This window comes from Camarhynchus parvulus, chromosome Z, assembly GCF_901933205.1.
Source record: "Camarhynchus parvulus chromosome Z, STF_HiC, whole genome shotgun sequence".
Lineage (NCBI taxonomy): Eukaryota > Metazoa > Chordata > Aves > Passeriformes > Thraupidae > Camarhynchus > Camarhynchus parvulus.
This window is the reverse complement of record NC_044601.1, coordinates 30,172,399-30,192,411: the sequence shown is the minus strand read 5'-3', so window position 1 is coordinate 30,192,411 and position 20,013 is coordinate 30,172,399. Positions and strand designations below refer to the sequence as shown.

The window sequence follows — 20,013 nt, the reverse complement described above, 5'->3', positions numbered from 1 at the left end:
CTGTAAACCAAATGTTTACTACCTGTAAACATTTCTATCAAATCTTAAGAAACCTCTAGAAGGAATAAGTATTTTTCTTTCTGAAGTATTTGGCAATAATCCCAACAATATAAGACTCAGCATGGCAAGCAGGCATCTCTGGATAGAAGGCTCGCATCCCAGTTCAAACTCTCAGGCAGGAGTCTTCAGAACAGCAGAGGGCTGATTGAGCCCTGCTGTGACACCCTAGAGAAGGACAGGTAGGAGTTGGCAGGTGGTATTACATGAATAACCCCTTGCAAAATCTCTCACCACTGTTTTCCCATGGAGAAGGTGGTTTTGTGATACTTTGACAGAGGTAAGGTCTGGTCTGTTGACTGGTCTGCTGCCAGAGCAGTTTCTAGTTTGTAGCCAGGGATGATCTGAAATAAAATGCATGCACATCATAGGACCCTGAGTTTTGTGAGGCTGAATATGGCTGAGACAATTAGTGCTGCTGCATTTTTTGTAAGAATAGAATAGCTTCTAACAGCACCACAACAGCATACAGTAAAGACACAGAGAAGTATTGGCTTCCAAACATTTCTAATGAAACATGATAATTGCTTTCATCTTTTAGACAGTCCAGAATTATTACCTCTGTCAAGATACATTTCTAAAGCTAAAAAAAAAATCCCCCTTATTTGGATTGCGTGGACTATGTGGGCCCACAGGACAACCATCTGAGTTGACTCAGAAAATGATCATAAAGAGCAAATGCCCTCAAATGCAGGCGGGAACAGAGCTTGTAGAGTTCATCTGATTTCTGACAAAGCATTTAATTTTGCTATATCTTCAAGGGAGCCCCTCATCCTCCCATGCCAGATGGAGCAGCTCCAAAAAGAAGATTTGTCAGCTACCACCATTCTGCCTGTGTACTGGAGCTGTCACATTCAAAGAGAAGTGTATGAAATGGACAAAGCTGTGCAAGGAGTCATGCAGCTTATTGAGGCCATGGGATGTGGCAGGAATTGCCCTTTAAATTTTATGATTGCCTTGGGGATAAAAAGCCTGTATTCGATCAGAATGAGAAAGGAGAACCTCTTGTCATAGAGCACTGCATGTGATGGGATAAAGTCTTCTAGACAGCAGGTGTAACCATTGAAAATGAGGCTGAGAGGCTCATGCAGTTAGGCATGAACCAAGTTCCTCTGTCATTTCTGAAGCAGTTGTTGTTAAAGCAGATCTTTCTCTGACATCTTGCAATGTCTTGATCCTTGCTAGGATCCTTTCAGGATCTAGGAAGATCCTGAAATCTTCCAAGCCTTGATATCTGAACAGCAAGTCCATGCTGCTGCAGATAAAATTTGAGCTGCGGGAAGCATTTATGAAAGCAGAGACGAGCTTGAAGAAATGGAAAGAAAAGCTGAGAAAATTGCAGAGCTGAGCCACAGCTTTGTTTACAATCATTAACTCAGAACAAATGGATTTGAAAATTATCATATTCAAAGCTAGGTAGTGTCACCAAAATGCAGGAAGTGACCACAGTGCCACAAGACTCTCCTAAATGAGACCTCACGGTAAAGTTAGAACTGAAAAAGGAAAACAACTATTCTAATGCAGAAGGCGATGCATCACCTATTAGAAATATTAATGTGCATGCAGTGATGAAGAGACTCTGCACCTCCCAAAACCCGTGTCTCGCTCCGGGTGAAGCACTGGGAGGTTTTTACAGAGCAATGTGTAGCAGGCAGTGTGGACTCTGCACTGTCAGAAAGCACAGGGACACAGCTCCGTCTCAAGTCTGCATTCACATGGATGTAGTAGAAACGGGAAGGAGGGCAGGGAGGGCTTTCCTCATGGTAGCAAGGTGCCAAGGAAACCAAGGACTGAAACGACTCTTGTTCTGCAAAACCTTGTCCCTGTACGTGCAGAGCCTGATCACCGCCGAAACAACTGCGTGGGTGCAACTTTCGAGTTCAGTTCAGGCAGCCGCCTCAAGGGCTCTCCTCAGCCCTTTCTGAGCCGACTGCGCTGGCTGGTGCGTGCTCCTTGACTGACACAGAGAAAAACGCATACATTTCCATCCATGAGTTCCCAACACTTCACGTTACCCTGGTCTCCCAAACAGAGCTCCCGCAGGGTGTAACAAATACTGCAGCAGCCGTGTGCATTCCCTCGGCAGGGCTGGAGTCCCGGGAGCAGCCGGGCCCTGCGGCACGGCCTGCGCTGCCCGCGGCCTGCCACGGCGGGGAGCTGGGACTGCGGCCACGGCCCCGCAGAAAGGCTGGAGCGGGCCAGTGCCCCTCCGCTCGGCCTGAGCGAGGGGGGAAAAGGCGGAGGGCCAGGTGGAGGAGGAAAGTGACGACTGCGCTGAGAAACTGCGGTAGAAAAGGGTGTGTGGAGGAGGAGGGATGGATTAGAGGGGGAAAGGGCAGAAGGGAGAGACTGAATGCGGTTTGCTTGGTGGGACCGGTAAGCACGCCAAGAGAAAGAAGGAGGGTGTTTGGGGGGATAGGGAGCTGGAGGAGAGTGGACAGGATGTATGGACAGGTGGACTGTTGGCTCCAAACTGTTTCATCTGGCACATGGAAATGTTTGGTTCTGCAAAAATAACTGGTGAGCTGGCTAAAATAGCTCTGTTCTTGCCCAGTGAAAACACACGTTTTGAGAAGCTGCTAGGTGAGGAGAGGTGTCTGCTGCTGGCCAGAACTGAGATTAGAAAGAACCTGAGAAGTGTCAGGGCAAAGATGAGATTCTGGGAATTCTGCCCTTTCCCACCCCACTTTTTTCTTCAGAAACTCTCCCTCACCTCCTACAGGCAAGTGTTCATGACAAGACGGATTCAGCCCTCCCTTGGGAGCTTCCAGGAGCCTGGCTCCATCACAAGTCCGGGCATTCCAGGTGGGCCTTCTTTGGCTTCTGGCATGTCACCTACACAGACCAGGAAAGCTGAGATGTGTTTGGGAGGGAGAAGACATGTCTACCTAAAAGGTGTCTCTTGTTCCATAGTGCTGCCTTATCTCTCTTTTCTCCTGCCTGGAGCTGACAAACCTAGGGGTGCAGCAAACTCTACTTTGGCTCTGGGTTTTTTAAACAAAGCCTCACAGTTCTGGTTCAGAGCATCTCCCATCTATGTCCTTCCTCTTCACCATCCTTCTTACTTTAGTCCAGTTTCCCACCCTTGATTTCCAGACAGCACTGTCACTTTCCCCTGGAATCTGTGTTTTAACTGCATGGTGCCTTAAGGTAACATGGCTTAGGACTGTCCATCATAACCTTGAGTTTTCAGTTGCTGCTAGTATTAACCATGTGTGCTCAAAGTGATGGATTTGTGCCTCTAGGTAGATTTCTCTTTTTCTTGGCATTTTTGCTGCCTAGAGAGTGAGGCCCAGCTCCAGTGTTGCTTGTGTCTAGGCAGTGCCTGGCTCTTTGCAGCCCAGAATTGCAGCCTCGTATTAGTTACAAATCCCATGGAAACTGTGGAAAAGCAAAGACATTTTCTCAACAGAGAATAGCTATTCAGGCGCTGCCAAAGCAGAGTTCTGCCCAAGAATTAATTTGCTATCTCAGGGTAGATGCACCTTATGCTTCATGGCCTATTTGGCAAAACGGAGTATTCATGCCTACCTCCCTTTCCAAAATGTTGGAGTGCAGGGCTGCATGAAGACTTTTGAACAGAAAACAACAGGCAAACAGAATTTCTGTCTCTAACACTCTCCTCTGGCTGTCTGGTAACTCTGGAAGCCAATGACCAGGCAAACCTGGTCCTTACCTCTTGTCACTGTCTAGGTAGTGGGTGGGGGCAATGGTAATGCAACCATACTTCATATTTCCCTCTAAGCAACTATCATGTAGTAGCAAAAAGCCTAGTCCTGTAGGCAGATAATAAATTAACTCCATTGCCACAAGGCAGCATGTTAAATCCCTGTGAGAAACAAGTGTCTCTCATATTGCGTAACAGAACAATGCCTGAATGCAATCTCAGGCAGCAACTACAGTCACAGGTGTCATTAGGCAAAGGCTGGGGCTTGCGGTCATGAAGCTAAAGGATGGATGATCTGAGGGTGCTGAGTCCTGTACGGGACCACAAACATGATGGAAAGTATGGGGTGATCTGCAGAGAGCATTTTAAAGTGGTAACCTTGTTGCAGAAAAATTTGTATCGGGCAGAATGATTTTGTTTAGACTCAGCTTTGTGGCAGTCTGTGGCGCTGTCTGTCCCCACCACTCTAGCCAAATGACTGCTGTTCTCTTGAAGACAGCATTAAAAAAAAGGAGCTTTCCTGTGTAGCTCAAGAAGTTGTGTGCTTGTGCCAGGTGTTGATCTAATAGGGAAACTGAGAAGTTACAGCAGCTGGTGTTGAAAGTACACTTCATTGAAGACGGTTTTTTGGTAGCACTCTTGTTTTTGCATGGCTTTCTGCGTCTGAGATGAGGAAAGGTGCAGAAGAAGCCAGCTGCTCCTCTAGTCCTGCTGGGTGACCAGGGACAGAACTGTGGAGCTAGGAAGGGCCCTTGCAGATTTCTTGTGTATAGTAGAGTAGCAGAAAAAGCAAACTCACTGAGTTGCTGCCGGTGGCCTGCCTGAGAGCTGGGGGTGTGGTAGGCTGCAAGGCCACAGAAGCATGAACTAGTTGATAGGACACTACAAGAATGTTACTTGCAGCAGCAATGTGACTTTGAACCACACTTAAATGGCAAATTTTTCATTACAGCAAGATGAATAATCTGGTAAGATTACAGCTGCCAGTTATCAGTCCTCTGTGAGGATGTTAGATAAGGCAAATCTGAATCACAAAACCTGACTGTACCAAAATCTGGACCACTGCCAGAAGTGTACCCTGTGTTGCTGAAAAAAACCCCATGCTTCCCATATAAAAGGCAGCAAGCAATTTAATAGCCAGTAAGAAATAATCAAAGCAGGAGGAGTTTTGGGCTTGGGGACAAGCTAAAAGAGTTTTGAATGCCTCTTCCGTGAACTCGAGAAGTTCAGGAGAAAACCTCCTCTTTCAAGAGATATGCCAAACTAACTCTCATTTGTTAGAAGAAAACAGAGAAGATCCTGATAATCCTTCAACCGAGGAGCGCCAGGGGGATGGGAAAAGAGGAACCTGCATCCCTTTTGATTATCAGCAATTTCTGGTGATTACTACCAATTTCTGGTGGTTTCTGGAAGGAGCCTTGTGTGAGGTATCACTGCGAGGGACTGACAGAGGTCTGACTACAGAGAAACTGGCTAAATAATCCTCACTCCCATTGCTAAACACAAGACCCCAGGGCAGCATTCTCTGTTAAGCTGTGCCAGTGCTTAACAGTACTGTGCAAGCACTTCTGTGCTGCTGCCTGTGATGTTTTATGTATGAGATATAAATTTAGAAATCAGCATTGTTTTTCCACTTACTTCTTACCCCAAATCAATTTTATAGCTCCATATTTGTATGGAATATAAAAGCTCTACACTTTTATATTCCATTTCACGTGTAGCATGGAATAAGCTAAGTTAAGTCTGTAGGGAGTCTGCCTCTACAACTGATACAGCTGGAACAAACAGATAATCTTTAAGGCATCTGATTTATCTTTGGGTCTGAACTGCGGCCCGTTTTTTTTTTTTTTCCCAGCTGTAATCAGCAGTAGCACAAAATATATTTTTCCTCCTTAAAAGACTTTCCTCTCGCATACTCCTAGACCGCAGTGCTTGTAGCCATGTAAATTCTGCCACAAGGAGATCAGTCAGAGTTTAGGACCCAGAGCCTTGTTTAAGGCTTACGGGATATGACAGCTGACTGAAAATCAATGAAGTGTGATGTACCAAGCGTCATAATGAGGGCAAGATAAGGCAAGGAAGGTGCTGCCTTGCCTTGCCGACTCAACTGCCTACTTCGATTTTTAACTAGATTGTTTGAGTCCCCTGCAAAGATGAGACCGATTTGCTAATGAAAACAGAAGATCAGATTTAAAGGAAAAGCCACGGTGGTGCCCATGCTTTGCCTAGTGCTCACTGTGCTGTGTCTGAGCCGCTCAGGTAGGTGTGATTTCTTCCTCTTCTTCTTCTTCTTCCAAGCTGAGCTGCAGGTGTTCAAGTTTTTTTTTCTGTTGGCCGGTTAGCTGCTGCTTTCTGGAATACGGTGCATGCTGGCTTCCCTTGGTCATCCTTTAAACACCGTGTGAGTAGCAGAAGAGGGTTGTATCAGTTGCTGCCTTTGTGTTGCAACCATGGTCAGTTTGACAACTAGGTTTTAATAACTGGTGGTGGGGCAATTACTGGCTAGAAATTAACAAAAAATCCTAAGCTTGACTTCTAGCTGCTAAAGGGAATTAAGGGAGAATTTCTGTCGCCAAGAGAAAACCTGAGATGCTTCAGGTAAACTGATAAAAAGTTAAGTGTCTTGTTTGTACTTATTGGGGTGTTTTGCACATTTGTTTAGCAGACTTTCTGCCCCAGAACTCCTGTCCTGCACCTGGGGAACTGCTACTTGGGCAGATCACAGAGAGAGACAGGAAACTGGGGAAGTGGGGAGATGGCAGACAGTGCTTGAATACTTGAATGCATGTTAACCTGCCAGGGAGCTCCCCAGGTTTTGCCTCTCAGTCCATCATATGGTAGATTCAGGGATGTATCTGTCCTATGACTGCTTCTCTTCTTTTTTTCAAAGGCAGTACTACTTTGTTCAATATTTTCTCCATGGGTTTATCTAGCTTAACCATAAAGTGGGGCTTGGTCAAAGGAACTGTTAGGCTATTTTCCCACATAATATTTCTTATTTCTCATTAATAACTTCTGCTTTTAAACTGTCTTTGTGCAAGTACTGAGGCTGTCTTAAAAAGGCAGCAATCTTCTTCCTTCTTTCTTCCCTGTGAGACTCCTCAAGTATTTTTCACTTTTTTGTGGCTTCCTCAGCAGATGAGATTCAACATATCCAGCCCCAAACCCAGCTTTACCACCTGTCTTCTATACCCCCTTGGAGCATTAGGTACCTGAATTTTATGTGAGATGTGGGCTGTAAAATGGCACCGTTTTCTTTTGGGGGGGGAGTCATACATACCCGCGGACACAGAGGGTGTGTGGCTGCATATATGTGTGCAGAATGTCATACTCAAGTGAAAACAGAGCACTGTATTCTGACAGTAAGACAGAGCTGGTTTTGATTGTGCATATTTTGGGGTTATGGATTTTTCTATTCACGGGCTTTTCTGTTAAATTTCTTGTTTTTAACAACCATACACCCCTATGAATCTCCTAAAGGGAAAGCAAAATGTCTAGGAGATAGAGGCTCTGCAAAGACTCTTGCAGTCAAGGGGTTGGACCTCTGAGGCTGTGAGTAGTGAGGGGGGAGAAATGTGTTCTTTCTCTTCCTTTGCTTGCAGATGCAATACTCATCTGCCATGTTTGGGCAACCAATCTAGTTTCCTAGAACAGATCGCAGACTCTGTCCATTATTTGCTGTGGAGGAGCTAGGGTCAGCTCTGGCATGAGAATAAACCCTGGAACAAGCAGAAGGGGCATTTCTGGAAATAGCAGACCTGGGCTTGTGACAAAGTGACAAGACAATGTGGCCCTATAGAGGACCGCTGTAAACTGTGCTGACAGCTTCATCAGCTATGCCTGGCTCTGGGATGGAACAGGTAGAAATGAGTGTGAAAGGTCCCTCTGATCAGCCAGCCTCTGCCTGCCCAGGGCTTGGTAACCCCACCTGACCTGTATTTCAGATGCAGAGGACAAACACAGCTTGTGCTAGAACATCTGACAGTAAAGTTGTTATTTTGTGAGTGCAAGCACTAGGTTTCAGAGTTTATAGCTCCTTCAAAGAGGAATAGTATCTTGCTCTGTCTGGAAGTGGGGATGACAGTGTTGCTTGTACCTTGTACTATCCTTAGAGAATCCAGAGAGCATTAAAGAATGGTTTTGTCCCATGGAAAACTGTTGTGAGATCAGGTTTTTGATTTGGGCAGTTCTTCAGCTGTGTTGCTTGCTGTGGGTGTAGCCCTGTCTGCAGCCTCAGACAGACCCTGACCAAGGTGGAGGAGGCTGCGCAGCCTGTCATGCTCAGATGGGCAGCAGCTGCTGGGGAAGGGGACGTGGGCAGAGATAGTGGTCTGTGGTCACTTCCTTTCCTCCATGTAGAGGCAGCGCATGATCGTCTGCCTCCAGTTTTCTCTCTGGAAGGGCTGCTGTGTTTGAATGCCCTTTTTCTCCATGTTGTACAGGGACCCTTCTGGGGGCTGCCTTAACTCTGATTTTTGATGCACATGATGTGTGAGCATATTGACTGTGCCCTCTAGGGTTCTCCCACTGTCAGATCCTGGCACTGCAGATCCATGGGCCTGCAGACCCCGCTCACACCTACTGCTTGGCAATCCAGGCACAGATGTTCTGCTCATCCTGGGGCTGTCAAGGCACAAGCTGGGCCCTGGACAGTGTCCTGTGAGGTCCCTTTTGACTGCTGACACAACAATATTGGCTGTGATCCCTGTTGTGTGGGGCCAGTCTTTTTTCCTCTGTGGTGGCTTTGAGGAGAGATAAGATCCTTCTCATCCTTGGTTGCTGTGTATGTGCACAAGGGAAGAGATGGAGATCATGTCAGAACCTCAACATCACAGGGAGTGGGCTGAAGTTTGGGAAAGGATGGATGGTCTGCCCTTCCCCCTTCATGATAGCAAGTAGAAGGGGGAGAATGGTGTCAGTGATTGTGGGAGTCACAAGTCATGCAGGTACAGGCCATGATGTCTCTGTGCTTGCCTGGCAGATCTAGTTCTGACTGCATCATCCAGCTCCTACTGCTGCCCGATGGGCTCTTTTTGCTTTGGCAAAAAGTCCATAGAAAACATAAACCTGGTACAAAGTCATCACTGCTCTGATGATTTTTTTTAATGTGAGTTGGGCTTGGGCTATCATGCCTTTCCATTCACTTGCCCTGGTTCTACTGAGAGTCTGTGCATCTGAATTCCTGCAGAATTTGCTGTACAAGACAAGACCTGCGTAGAGGTGAATTTTCCTCACATCATTGCTCTGTTTCACATTTTCAGGTCATGGCATTCTCCATGTCTGCTTTCTGGCAATGCCTTCACTCTGTGTTGCTCTCTTCCAGATGTGAATGCCTTCAGTTCAGTTGCTGAAAATGAGGATGCGCTCCTCAAGCACTTATTTGAAGGCTATCAGAAATGGGTCCGCCCTGTGGAAAACTCCAACGACACCATCAAAGTCCTTTTTGGGTTAAAGATATCACAGCTCGTGGATGTGGTAAGTGTTGTGTTAGTAAAGCACCACTTTTATAGATAGTTATGCCTCCACCTGGGAGGACTGGTAATGTAATTAGCTTTTGCCTCCTGACCCAAGAAATGCACAGTGATGGTTGGGCAGCAAAACACTGAGCATGAAATGCAGCTGGTGATACAACCTTCTCCCCGCCCCGTTCCCCTCCACCCACAGCATGGACTGTAGGACTCATTTGTTTTGAAGGAAACCTGAAGGTCCTTTTTTCCCTATTGTTCTTAGGGAATATGGCCTAATTTCCGTAAGGTTTTGATCAAACAACCCATGCCAGACAGTTCTTGACATCTATGTTGCAATTTAATGACAGGACATCTACAGGAGAGGACTGAGGAAGAGTAAGAGCTGGCTGGATGTTACTCATTCCAAGCAAGCTAGCATTAATGCCAAAGATAGTTCAAGTCTTAACCCAGCTGGTCACTAAGATAAAACTCTAGAGGCAACATAGCTAATCCTGTGTTTCTTCCCTTGTGGAAATTTTCCCTTCTCTTTCTGCTGCAGTGCACGGTGGAATTTGCACAATGCCCAGAGGTACCCACACAAGAGTGTGCTCCTTACATCCCCCAGCCCCTGGTAACGTCCCCTTGTGCTGTGGAAGGCACACTCTAATTTTATGCTTTATTTATGTATTTAGGACAATGTTTCAGCTTGTATCTTCCCAAACTCCCTCCAGGCTGAGCAGTGTGGGGAGATGAGCCATCCTATGAGCCCACAAGCATATGTGACCTGATACCACTTGCTGTCTGAGCCCTGGCTGCATCCTGGGTCTTTGGCATATGATTCCTTTGAGCTCCTGTGAAATACCAGACCTCAGTTTTCCAGCCTCAGAGGCTCCCAAAGATAGCAGGGACAGCACCTAGAAAGTCAGTCGCTTTCCCTCAGTGGTGACTGAAGAGCTCAAGCCCAAGGGGAAACAGGACCATAGGGATCTCCTCATCTTGGCGCAGGGTTGGACTCAGCAGGTTGGATCTGTTTCTAATGGCTGCTTTGGTATTACAATCCTCTCTCCCTGTCTCACTCTAGGATGAGAAGAATCAGCTGATGACAACCAACGTGTGGCTGAAACAGGTAAATTAGACCACATCAGACCTCCCTTTTCCCCATGGGAACTGCTGAGCTGAGTAGCCATCTCAGTTTGCTGCCCACTGTGCCATCCATCCCATTTCATGATGCTGAGTGGCCAGCACCAAGATACCTAACCTGAAGTTTTTCTTCACTCTTCTCCCTTCAGCCTATGTATAGAGACGGAAAGGCAGGCGAGTAGGCCTTTAGGACATAGGGTACCCTCTTCTGACCTGCACCCCAGCTGTGTGCTCAAGCCAGTATTTATTTCAGGGAAGCAGCACAGCTGGTATGGCAGTGGCTGTCCCTGGGATGTTGTATGTGCCCTGAGGGACTGTCCTGTCTCATACTTAGAGGTCACACAAGTATTGTCTCCCTTGTCTGAGCCAAGAGTGGTGCCTCGGATAGATTTCTTCATTGCTCAGCATATGTAAAGAGAAAGAAGAGGCCAGTATGTTACACACACGCACACACACCCCACAGACCTTTTCCCATTAAAAGCTGTAGCAAATTGATCAGATGTCTATCATAATTGCTTCTGGAACAGATGGTGATTTTACAAATGATGGAAAGGTGCAAGTTGAACTGTTAAGTCTCCTTTCTTCTTCACTCCTGAAGAACACTGTTTTTGGTTTAGGTTACATTGCAGCAGTTTATTGACCTTGTGACAATTATTTTAAGTCTCTCGGCCTTGTGAGTATCTGTAAAGATGTCAGCTGATCCTGGGCAGAGGACATAAAAAACAAACCGTACTTGAAATCATGCCATGAGGAAAGGTTCTTGGGGGTCACTGGGCTGGTGGATGAGAAATGTGACTCAATTTTTGTCTCAGTCTGGGTACTGTACTACTGCAGTGAGTGTGAGATTCTGGCTGGAGCAAGACCCCTAAAACCAATATGGATATTGCATGTAAAGATGATCTCTCCCTTGAAGAGGGAGAAACTCAGCCTTTCCCTCACTGTGGGGAAGACAGGATTTTCCCCTTTTGCTGGAGAAATTTCTCTCTGGTCCAAATACAACTGCTGGGAACCTGCCCTGAATTATCTGCAGTATTATGATTTCCCCACCTTTAGCTGCAATTATAGAGCCCCTTTTGTGCACAAGGCCACATCTTGTCTCTCTTTGAGTATCCACTTGGGCAGACAGCAGAACTCATCGGCCGTCATCTGTCCTCTCCCCTTTCCAACCCACTCTCCTGCAGGCTGTAGCACCCACCTTCACCTGCAGGTCCAAGCCCTGTGCACTGTAGACACACTGATTTCTCTGGAAGCCTTTGGAATCCTCAGATTTCAGCTAGGGCAGCTCAGGGAAACCCAGGACTGTGATTTCCCAGAGTTGGGCTCTCTGGAGTTGTTACCATTTCTAATACCACTTCTCCATCTAATGAGCTGAGAGCATCAAGACCCAAGGTAATGCACAGGGAGTGGAAAATGAGGCGCTGGCTGTGGTTTTCACATGTATAAGTGCCCTCAGGAGCTCAGGGTGAGCACTAAATACCTGTGCCTGACCCAGCTGTCCTGCTGTGGAAGTTGTGTGTTCATGTAGGCCCAGCTCCCTCAGTTTTCCCTTGTAAGAGGGATGATCCAGTCCCCGCATCATCTTTGTTACCCTCTGCTGGACTTGGCTTTGTCCATGTTTTCTCTGTCCTGAGGGGCCCAGAACTGGACACAGAGCTCCAGATCTGCCTCACTAGATGTGCTGAGTAGAACTCCAGATGTACTGAGCAGAGGGACAGGATCACCTCCCTTGACCTCCTGGCAATGCTCTCCCTAATGCACTCCCGGATCCTGCTGGCCTTCTTGGCCCCCAGGACACACTGCTGGCTCATGGACAGCTTGTTGTCCACCAGGACCCCCAGGTGCTTCTCCACAGAGCTGCTTCCCAGCAGGTCACCCCCAGCCTGGGCTGGTGACTGTGGTTGTTCTTCCCCAGGTGCAGGATCCTAGACTTGCCTTTGTTGAATTTCAGATGTTTCTTCTCCTCCCATTCCTCCAGCTTGTCAAGGTCCGTCTGAAGGGCTGCACGTCCCTCTGGGGTATTGACCACTCCTCTGAACTTTGTGTCATGCTGAGAAGGCATCTGTGCCTTCATCCAAGTCATTGGTGAATAAGTTAAACAACACTGGGCCCAGTATGGAACCCTGGGGGACACCACCAGTGACACTGATTACTAGCTCTTTGGGATCTGCCATTCTGCCAGGTCTCAACCTACCTCACTGTTCACTCATCTAGTCCAAACATCCTGAGTTTGCCTACAAGAATGTTCTGAGAGAGACAGTGTTGAAAGCCTTGCTGTAATCAAGGTAGACAATATCCAGTGCTCTCTCTTGTCCATCCAGGGAGTTGTTTAATCACAGAGAGCAATTAGGTTGGTCAAGCATGATTTACTGTTAGTGAATCCATGCTGATTTCTGCTGATCACCTTCATAATTTCTCAGCAAGAGTCTTAATTTTCTTGGACAAGCAAACCTAAAACACAAGCATTTTCTTTTTATTTTTTTGTTAACCTCAAACATCCTGGTGCTCAAGATGGTGGGATTTGATACACAAGCGGGCTGACACACAAGGTTCAGAGAAGCCTTTAGTGGTTGCTGAGAAAGTGTCTGGATTCAGGCAAGCTATGACCCCCTGCTAGCAAGGGTCAGGAATCTGAGTCTCGTGTTTTTTGTTCCACTAGTAGTGGGTTAAACTCTTCAATGACAGCACAGAAATGGAAATTTGGTAGAACTGGAGGAAGAGAGAGCGATTGCAATGTCTGGAGCAGCTTGGAAAAATGGAGAAGAGTGGAAAGAGCCTTATGCATCTGATGCTATGGTTTGTGTCAGCACAGCCCACAGGGAGATTCCTGTTTTAAACTGCTCATCTTCCAAGTCTGCACTCAACCTATTTTCTGCTCTAGTAAGAAGAAACAACCATTTGCCTTGCAGACACGAAAGAGCACTTTAGCTGGGAGAGAAATCAATGCAGAGTAGGGAGAAAGTGAGGAGTGTTGCAAATGGAGCAAATCGCCCAGGCCAAGAGGCTGCTCCAGTTCAACTCCAGAGGGATGATTCTATCTCCAGGTGGCTCACAGGGTATTTGCTGCTCTTGCGTTAGGAGGCTACAAGATGACTGTGTTGGTTGCTGCTAGGCCCTGACCATCCCCTTGCATGATGTATGTTTCCAGCCTAAGCCCCCTTGTACCTATTACAGGAAGTGTCCAGGACATAGGTGAGACTGTGACCACTTAACAGCCTAGGCTTCTGGAGACATCTGTTAGAAAACCATCTTCAGAGAAAAGATCATGCTAAAAGTGGTGTACTCTGTCCCTGATTCTGAGGCTATGAGCAGCAATGGCCCCTCCTCTCTTTCCACACCTGAACAATAACAAATCTCTCTAGTATAGCTGTGAAAAGCGTGTGGAGTCAAAGAAATAAGAAGGGAACCATATGGAGAATTAATAGATAATATTGCTTTTTTGGTTCATCTTTAAGTCACGGAGGAAATGACTGGCACCAGCCCAGTGAAGGCTGAGACCTCTGCATCCCTGGAGATCTCTTAGTGCTGCAGCTTAATGGAAACTGGTTCATCTTCCACTTCTTGGTATTGACCACAGTCTTCAGCTCTTGTATGACATTGCTGCTATTTCTGTGGGCAAATAAATATCCTCATCAATAATGAACAAGGATCAGAGAGCTGATTTTCCATTGCCTTTCTGTGGAAATCTCCAGGTTGTTGGAGCCACTTTGTTATGACATCTCTATCTGAAAATCCAAAAAAAGAGACAAAGTTATTCTAGAGTTCAACGTGATGAAAATGGAGAGGATTCTCCCTGCTTTTGTAACCAAATACTTTACAATAACATCATATTATTTTTTCTGCAACAGTCTGCAGGTCTTTCTGATGAAAGACCAATTTTTTTTTTTTTGCAAGGATGGTGTACAGATATTAGGTGTTGTATTCCATTTACTGAAAAAGCCAGGTCTCCACTGAAAAGTGAATTAAGGCCACCTCTTAGTCATTTGAGTGCTAGTACCCACATCACCTAGGGTCCTTGGGGTCTTCCATGGGGTTTGTGCCAACCAAAACCAGCTTGGGCTGGTTCTCAGAAGGAAGGAAAGCTGCTGCACTAAAAGGAAGTGTCTCCTTCATTCTAGACTACTCTCAGGTGGGCTGTGCAGGGTGCTGAGTGAAGTGAGAGTCAAGTGCTCTCCAGGAGTGCTGGCTTTGAGGTTGCTAGCCTAGGGATGGGTTCTTGGGTCTCACCTGTGTCTGGAGGAGCAGAGCCTGTGGGGATCAACACCTCCCAGCCATGCCTGTCTCGTACCCTCTCTGCAGCTGAGCAGCCTTATAGCAGGTTCTGCCTGCTGTGCTGTGCGTGCAGTTGTTGAGGCACATGCGGGGCTGAGGAAAGAGGCTGCTGCTTATGAGTGGGCAGAGAACTCTGCTGTTTTGTTATAGGAATGGATCGACCACAAGCTCTCTTGGAATCCAGATCAATATGGTGGGATCACTGCTATCCGGGTCCCCTCTGAGTCTCTGTGGCTTCCTGACATAGTTTTGTTTGAAAAGTAAGTAGTGTGGCTCCTTGTTTTGGGCTTGGGCCAGAGCTTGGGCAAGGCATGTCAGCTACTGTGAGGCTTGTGTGTGCTGTCAGAAGGCTGCTTCTTTAGGCTGTGTGAATGTTGTGCACCTTGTGCTTCAGGTGAGGGATAGAAAACAGAGCTGAAATGGGGTACGACTGGGGCAAACATAGTCCTGAACTTGGTACTGTTTCTTCCTGTCCAACTTCCAGTGCTGATGGACGTTTTGAGGGATCCCTGATGACCAAAGCCGTAGTGAAGTACAATGGAGTGGTGACCTGGACACCACCGGCCAGTTATAAGAGCTCCTGCACAATGGATGTGACCTTCTTCCCCTTCGACAGGCAGAACTGCTCCATGAAGTTTGGGTCGTGGACCTATGATGGCAATATGGTGGACTTGATTTTAGTGGATGAAAATGTAGACAGGAAAGACTTCTTTGATAATGGGGAGTGGGAGATCTTAAACGCCAAAGGTATGAAAGGCAACAGGAAGGATGGGCTGTACTCTTACCCATTTGTCACTTACTCCTTTGTATTGAGGCGCCTTCCATTATTTTACACTCTTTTCTTAATAATCCCTTGCCTGGGATTGTCTTTTCTAACTGTCCTGGTGTTTTACCTACCTTCAGATGAAGGTGAAAAGCTTTCATTGTCAACGTCAGTTCTAGTCTCCCTCACTGTTTTCCTTTTAGTGATTGAGGAAATAATCCCTTCTTCTTCCAAAGTCATCCCTCTGATCGGTGAGTATCTGCTCTTTATCATGATTTTTGTGACCCTCTCTATCATCGTGACTGTGTTTGTTATCAATGTCCACCACCGATCCTCAGCAACTTACCATCCCATGGCACCCTGGGTCAAAAGGCTCTTTCTCCAGAAGTTGCCTCGTCTGCTCTGCATGAGGGCCCATGTAGATCGCTACTCATTCTCAGAGACTGAAGAAAAGGGAGCTACCTCGAAATCAAAGTTTCTGGGGAAGCAGAAATACAAGCAAGCAAAAGACGGAGAAAAAATTGTTATTGCCTTTCTGGAAAAGGCAGCAGACTCCATTCGGTACATTTCCAGGCACGTTAAAAAGGAGCATTTCATCAGACAGGTAGGTGGAGGGAGGGCAAGGAGGGAATCACACTTTCCTTTGTAGCAATGGCTTCCAAGCGCTTTCCTTTTCTTCATGCTTTTCCTTTTGCCTCTTCTTCCTGCTCTCCTCTGAGACATATTCTTCCTCAGACCTTGATAAATGTTTTTTGAGACAACCCATAGCTTCAAGGAGAAGCATATTGTTCTGTGAGTCCCTGCTCTTTGCAGATGCAAGAGACTCTAGGAGCCTCTCCTGGAGGAATTCCTGGTTTGGGTTTACTTGAATAACCTTGTCCTGTGTAAGTTTGGGATACACACAAATCTGGAAGCCTCTAAACTCATGTGCTCAAAAAAGTAAGTTTTACGCTCACAGGCAAGCTCTATGGCGTTTGCCAGGTGTCAGTCCTGGCCTCCTAACACATACTGTGCATTGCATAGTTGCTCTTTTTTGAGTGAAGATCTTCTAGATTTTCACTAACACCTGTTTAGATTAGTTCCCAACTACTATCCTTCACCTCTCAATGAGCCTCCTGGCTTTTAAAATAGCAAATTACTGTGTTTGCAAGCAATGAATCTCATACAAGGGTAGGACAGTAGAGCAATGCAGCTGGCAGCATTTGGAAAAACGTCTGTTTGCATCCTCCTAGCAAGAGCTAGGGCTTTGTTTAAACTGTGCTGAGAGGACTACAGCAGAAAGAAGAACAGTAAATAAACATATAGTATGTGAACACATACTGTCCATGACTAATACCTGTTTGAAGCTTAAATAATTTTAATAAAAAGGTTCCTTAAATCACCTTAATAAATGGCACTTTTCTGTATGCATAGTTGTGCCAGCACTCACCATTCAAAATTCCCTTCCTGAGTGTACCCAATCTGAGTCAACAACTCACTTAAGCAAACACAAGTAAATCGAACTGCTTGTACTGGAATCAATGTCTGTGTCCAAGTGCTGTGCCCGAGCTTCATCCTGGCATTTACAGGGAGATGCAGATCTCACTGTAAGAAGTCCAGTTCACTAGAAAGCCATCCTCAAGGCTAAGTCTGTAAATTTTCCTATATGCACTTAGCTAAAAGCTTTTGTGCAGACTGAGGGAGTCTCTTGACCATGTGCATAGAACCATGGAATTGCTTTGGGGGTTTGAGTGATTTGCAGCCATGAATGTTAAAAATGTGATCTCTGTTAGTTTTAGGCTACCATGTACTACAGACGTCTAATTTTAAAACCAGATTTGGGGAGCTGAAATGTATGTAGCAGTATCAACACAGTACAAGGCACTGTTCCTATTTATGTTTATCCTCCCTCTGTCCTTCCCAGGTTGTACAAGACTGGAAGTTTGTAGCTCAAGTCCTGGATCGGATCTTCCTGTGGTTATTTCTGGTGGTGTCAGTGACGGGTTCAGTTCTCATCTTTACCCCTGCATTACGGATGTGGTTGAACAACACTTTGTAGAAAACAGTCCCTCAGTAACATACAACAAGTACGGTGCCAAGGGACAGTGGTGCCTTGGAGCTTGGTCTCTGCTGTACAAGAGGGGAAGCAGCAGCAAGAATGAGGGAAAGTGATGGTAACAGTGGGCATTTATTAGTAGTGTTTTCAATCTTAATAATAACTCTACCAGTTACAGATTTTGCTGAAATCAGAGAAGAGCTTGGTGCACAGCCAAGGCCTAAAGTGAACTGGGGTTGCACAACTGGGTTATTATTTTATTGTTAGCTTGGTTGTATTGCTGTAAAAGCCAAGATTATTAGTTAAATCGGAAATAGAAGGTGTTGCAGAATCATTATATTTAAAAGGCAGATCTGCCAGTTCAAATGCTACATTGTAAAAGAAGTTACAGTAGGAACACAAATCTGTACTCTACACAAATCTTTAATTGTGTTTCCAATTAAAAAGCAGTGTAAGTGTCTACGGATTGTGTTATGCATGTGTCAGAACTGGCAATTGCGTAGCATGTGCATCAGAAAAAGTATAAATTCTTCTTAGATGGGATGTTCAAAGCCGTGACTGTCTAGCCTCACCTTGCTGTAGGATCAGCTTGACGGGGCAGAACCTACCGCTGCCCACCTGCCACCAGCCTTTATGGCATGCACACTTTTCTCTCACCTCAGCCATCAGAAAGCTACAAGGTATTGCCCACTTTTCAGGATTATTTGCAATTTTGCTTGCTGCTCTGTAGTGTACCAGAAGGCTGACAAAGTGAGGATTTTTCCCCATGCTCCACATTTAGAAGCTATTATTCCTTCACCTGCTTGTTCACAAGTGGAAGATCACCTAAGCAAAGGTGGCTGTGCTGTTTCATAAGGTGACAGTGATATTCCTGAAATGTTAGCTGGAGGGAAGCTGCAGACATCTCTTTTGGCAGATGAAAGTTTTGGTTGTTGCAGGAGTGGGGTTTCTCTTGAGAGCTATGGGGTGGGCTGGTCACCAGGAGGATACATTTTTAGATGTTGGCTTGTCCATGTTTCCTAGGCAACTTAGAATTTCACTCCTTTGATTAATTTATTGTGGGATCCTTTTGCATGATTAGAAACAGCTCTTAGAAGTGTTAAATAATTGAGATGTCACAGAAAACACCCAGGTGAAGCTCTTGAACAGTTTTTGCTGGGGCAGTGTTTTCCAACATGGCGTGCTTTAGAAAATCCCATTCAGAACTTGCAGATATTTTCAGGGTTAGCAAGGGATTTGGAGATCCAATTTTTGACAATTTACATATGTGTTAAAGTTTTAGCTAGCCTTGAAACTGTCTCTCTTGAGATGGAAGTTAGAAACTGTTAAAAATACATAGAGGTGTTCTTGTGCTTGGGTTGTGCATGCACATCAGACCTCCATGAGTTAAGGTAATCCCATCATGTTGTGTCAATGCAGAAACTTATGTTCAATTGTGCAATTATTATTAATAAAGATGTATTTAGTAAATGATTCCTGGGGTGTCCATACATTGGGGTTTGCTGTTGATTTGTTGTCAACAAAGCTAGACTGTAGCACATTTTAAAAGTTTTGTCCCAAATGTATTCAAACAAAGGGGTTCTGAGGTTCTTGGAAAGTCCTTATCACTTTTTATCTCTCTCTGTGAGTTTGAGCAAGAAGCATTCAGATGTGGTTATTATATTGCTGGAATAAACTCATTTAGTTTGGGAAATACGGAGAGATATCTTTAGCATAGGATACTGCCATAAAACTTGACCATTAAAACTGTAAAACACATACACATTGACCATTCTATCAGTTGCTCCTCTCTTCTTCCATAAAGTGCATTTGTTCCCCTAGACAGTACTGTGAAATGTCTGTAGGAAAAGAGCCAGGAAGCTCTTCTTTCCAGTGTTTCCAGACTTCTGAGGTCCAGTAGTGATAGGTATTCCCAATGAGCACTGTGTCCAGGAGGCTGCCTGTTAGCCATGACAGATGACAACCTCCTCTCCTGGGAATCTGCCTCAGGTGTCCATCTGACAGATGGTCCTGTCTCCACCATGCAACACTTCGGTTGCCCACCCGCAGGCAGCACATGGCTCTGTCTCACACGTCTGTGTCTGATGCCAAGCTGCTTTTTCTGGTTTATGCTGGTGAAGATTAGCAGAGCTCATGTGTTGGAGGTGTATGAAAATTGCACAGGTGTGGCTTCTGGCCTTGAGTTTTCCAGGTGTTGTATCTCGTACTGCTACATCTGTAGTGTCACTACTCATTCCCTTGTGCTGCCTGATCCTGAGCTTCTCTAAATCTCTTTGCTGCTGGCCCACAAAAGCATTCAACATGTTCCCCACAAAGGTCTGCCACTAAATACACAACTAGGGAGACAGTCCTCCAGTTGGCCCTTCCCTCTGCTCTACCTACTCTGCTTGTGGATGACAATATTGCAAATGACAAGTCTTAACAAAAAAAACAGTAACCTTCTGCCTTAATACTGTCTCAACCTCTGCAGCCTCAGTTTCTGGGAACTGGTTTTCTGAGACATTGGCACTGCTTTTGGCACTCACACATATGACCCACTAACCAAAAGACAGATATGAAAAACTCTTCTGGGCCTTTTAGTGGAGGCAAACTGGAAGAATGGTCTCCCTTGGGAAGAGAATGTAAAGAGATGTTG

The 20,013-nt window shown here is 45.8% G+C and overlaps 1 protein-coding gene across 1 annotated transcript; it reads left to right on the top strand.

The window, feature by feature from the left end:
- Positions 1–5,884: 5,884 nt before the first annotated feature.
- CHRNB3 (cholinergic receptor nicotinic beta 3 subunit) lies at positions 5,885–17,654 on the top strand. Its single transcript, XM_030968643.1, has 6 exons — positions 5,885–5,983; positions 9,048–9,199; positions 10,253–10,297; positions 14,731–14,840; positions 15,065–15,947; positions 17,247–17,654. Exons 1-6 carry the CDS (start codon positions 5,941–5,943, stop codon positions 17,379–17,381), a joined length of 1,368 nt encoding a protein of 455 aa, XP_030824503.1. The 5' UTR covers positions 5,885–5,940; the 3' UTR covers positions 17,382–17,654.
- Positions 17,655–20,013: the final 2,359 nt, after the last annotated feature.

What these genes read in the sequence shown, in the direction of transcription:
- CHRNB3 (XM_030968643.1), top strand. Translation starts at nt 5,941, where the DNA reads ATGCTTTGCCTAGTGCTCACTGTGCTGTGTCTGAGCCGCTCAG. An exon ending in GACATAGTTTTGTTTGAAAA is followed by an intron (nt 14,841 to 15,064) that starts GTAAGTAGTGTG and finishes TCCAACTTCCAG; the next exon opens with TGCTGATGGACGTTTTGAGG. An exon ending in AGGAGCATTTCATCAGACAG is followed by an intron (nt 15,948 to 17,246) that starts GTAGGTGGAGGG and finishes TGTCCTTCCCAG; the next exon opens with GTTGTACAAGACTGGAAGTT.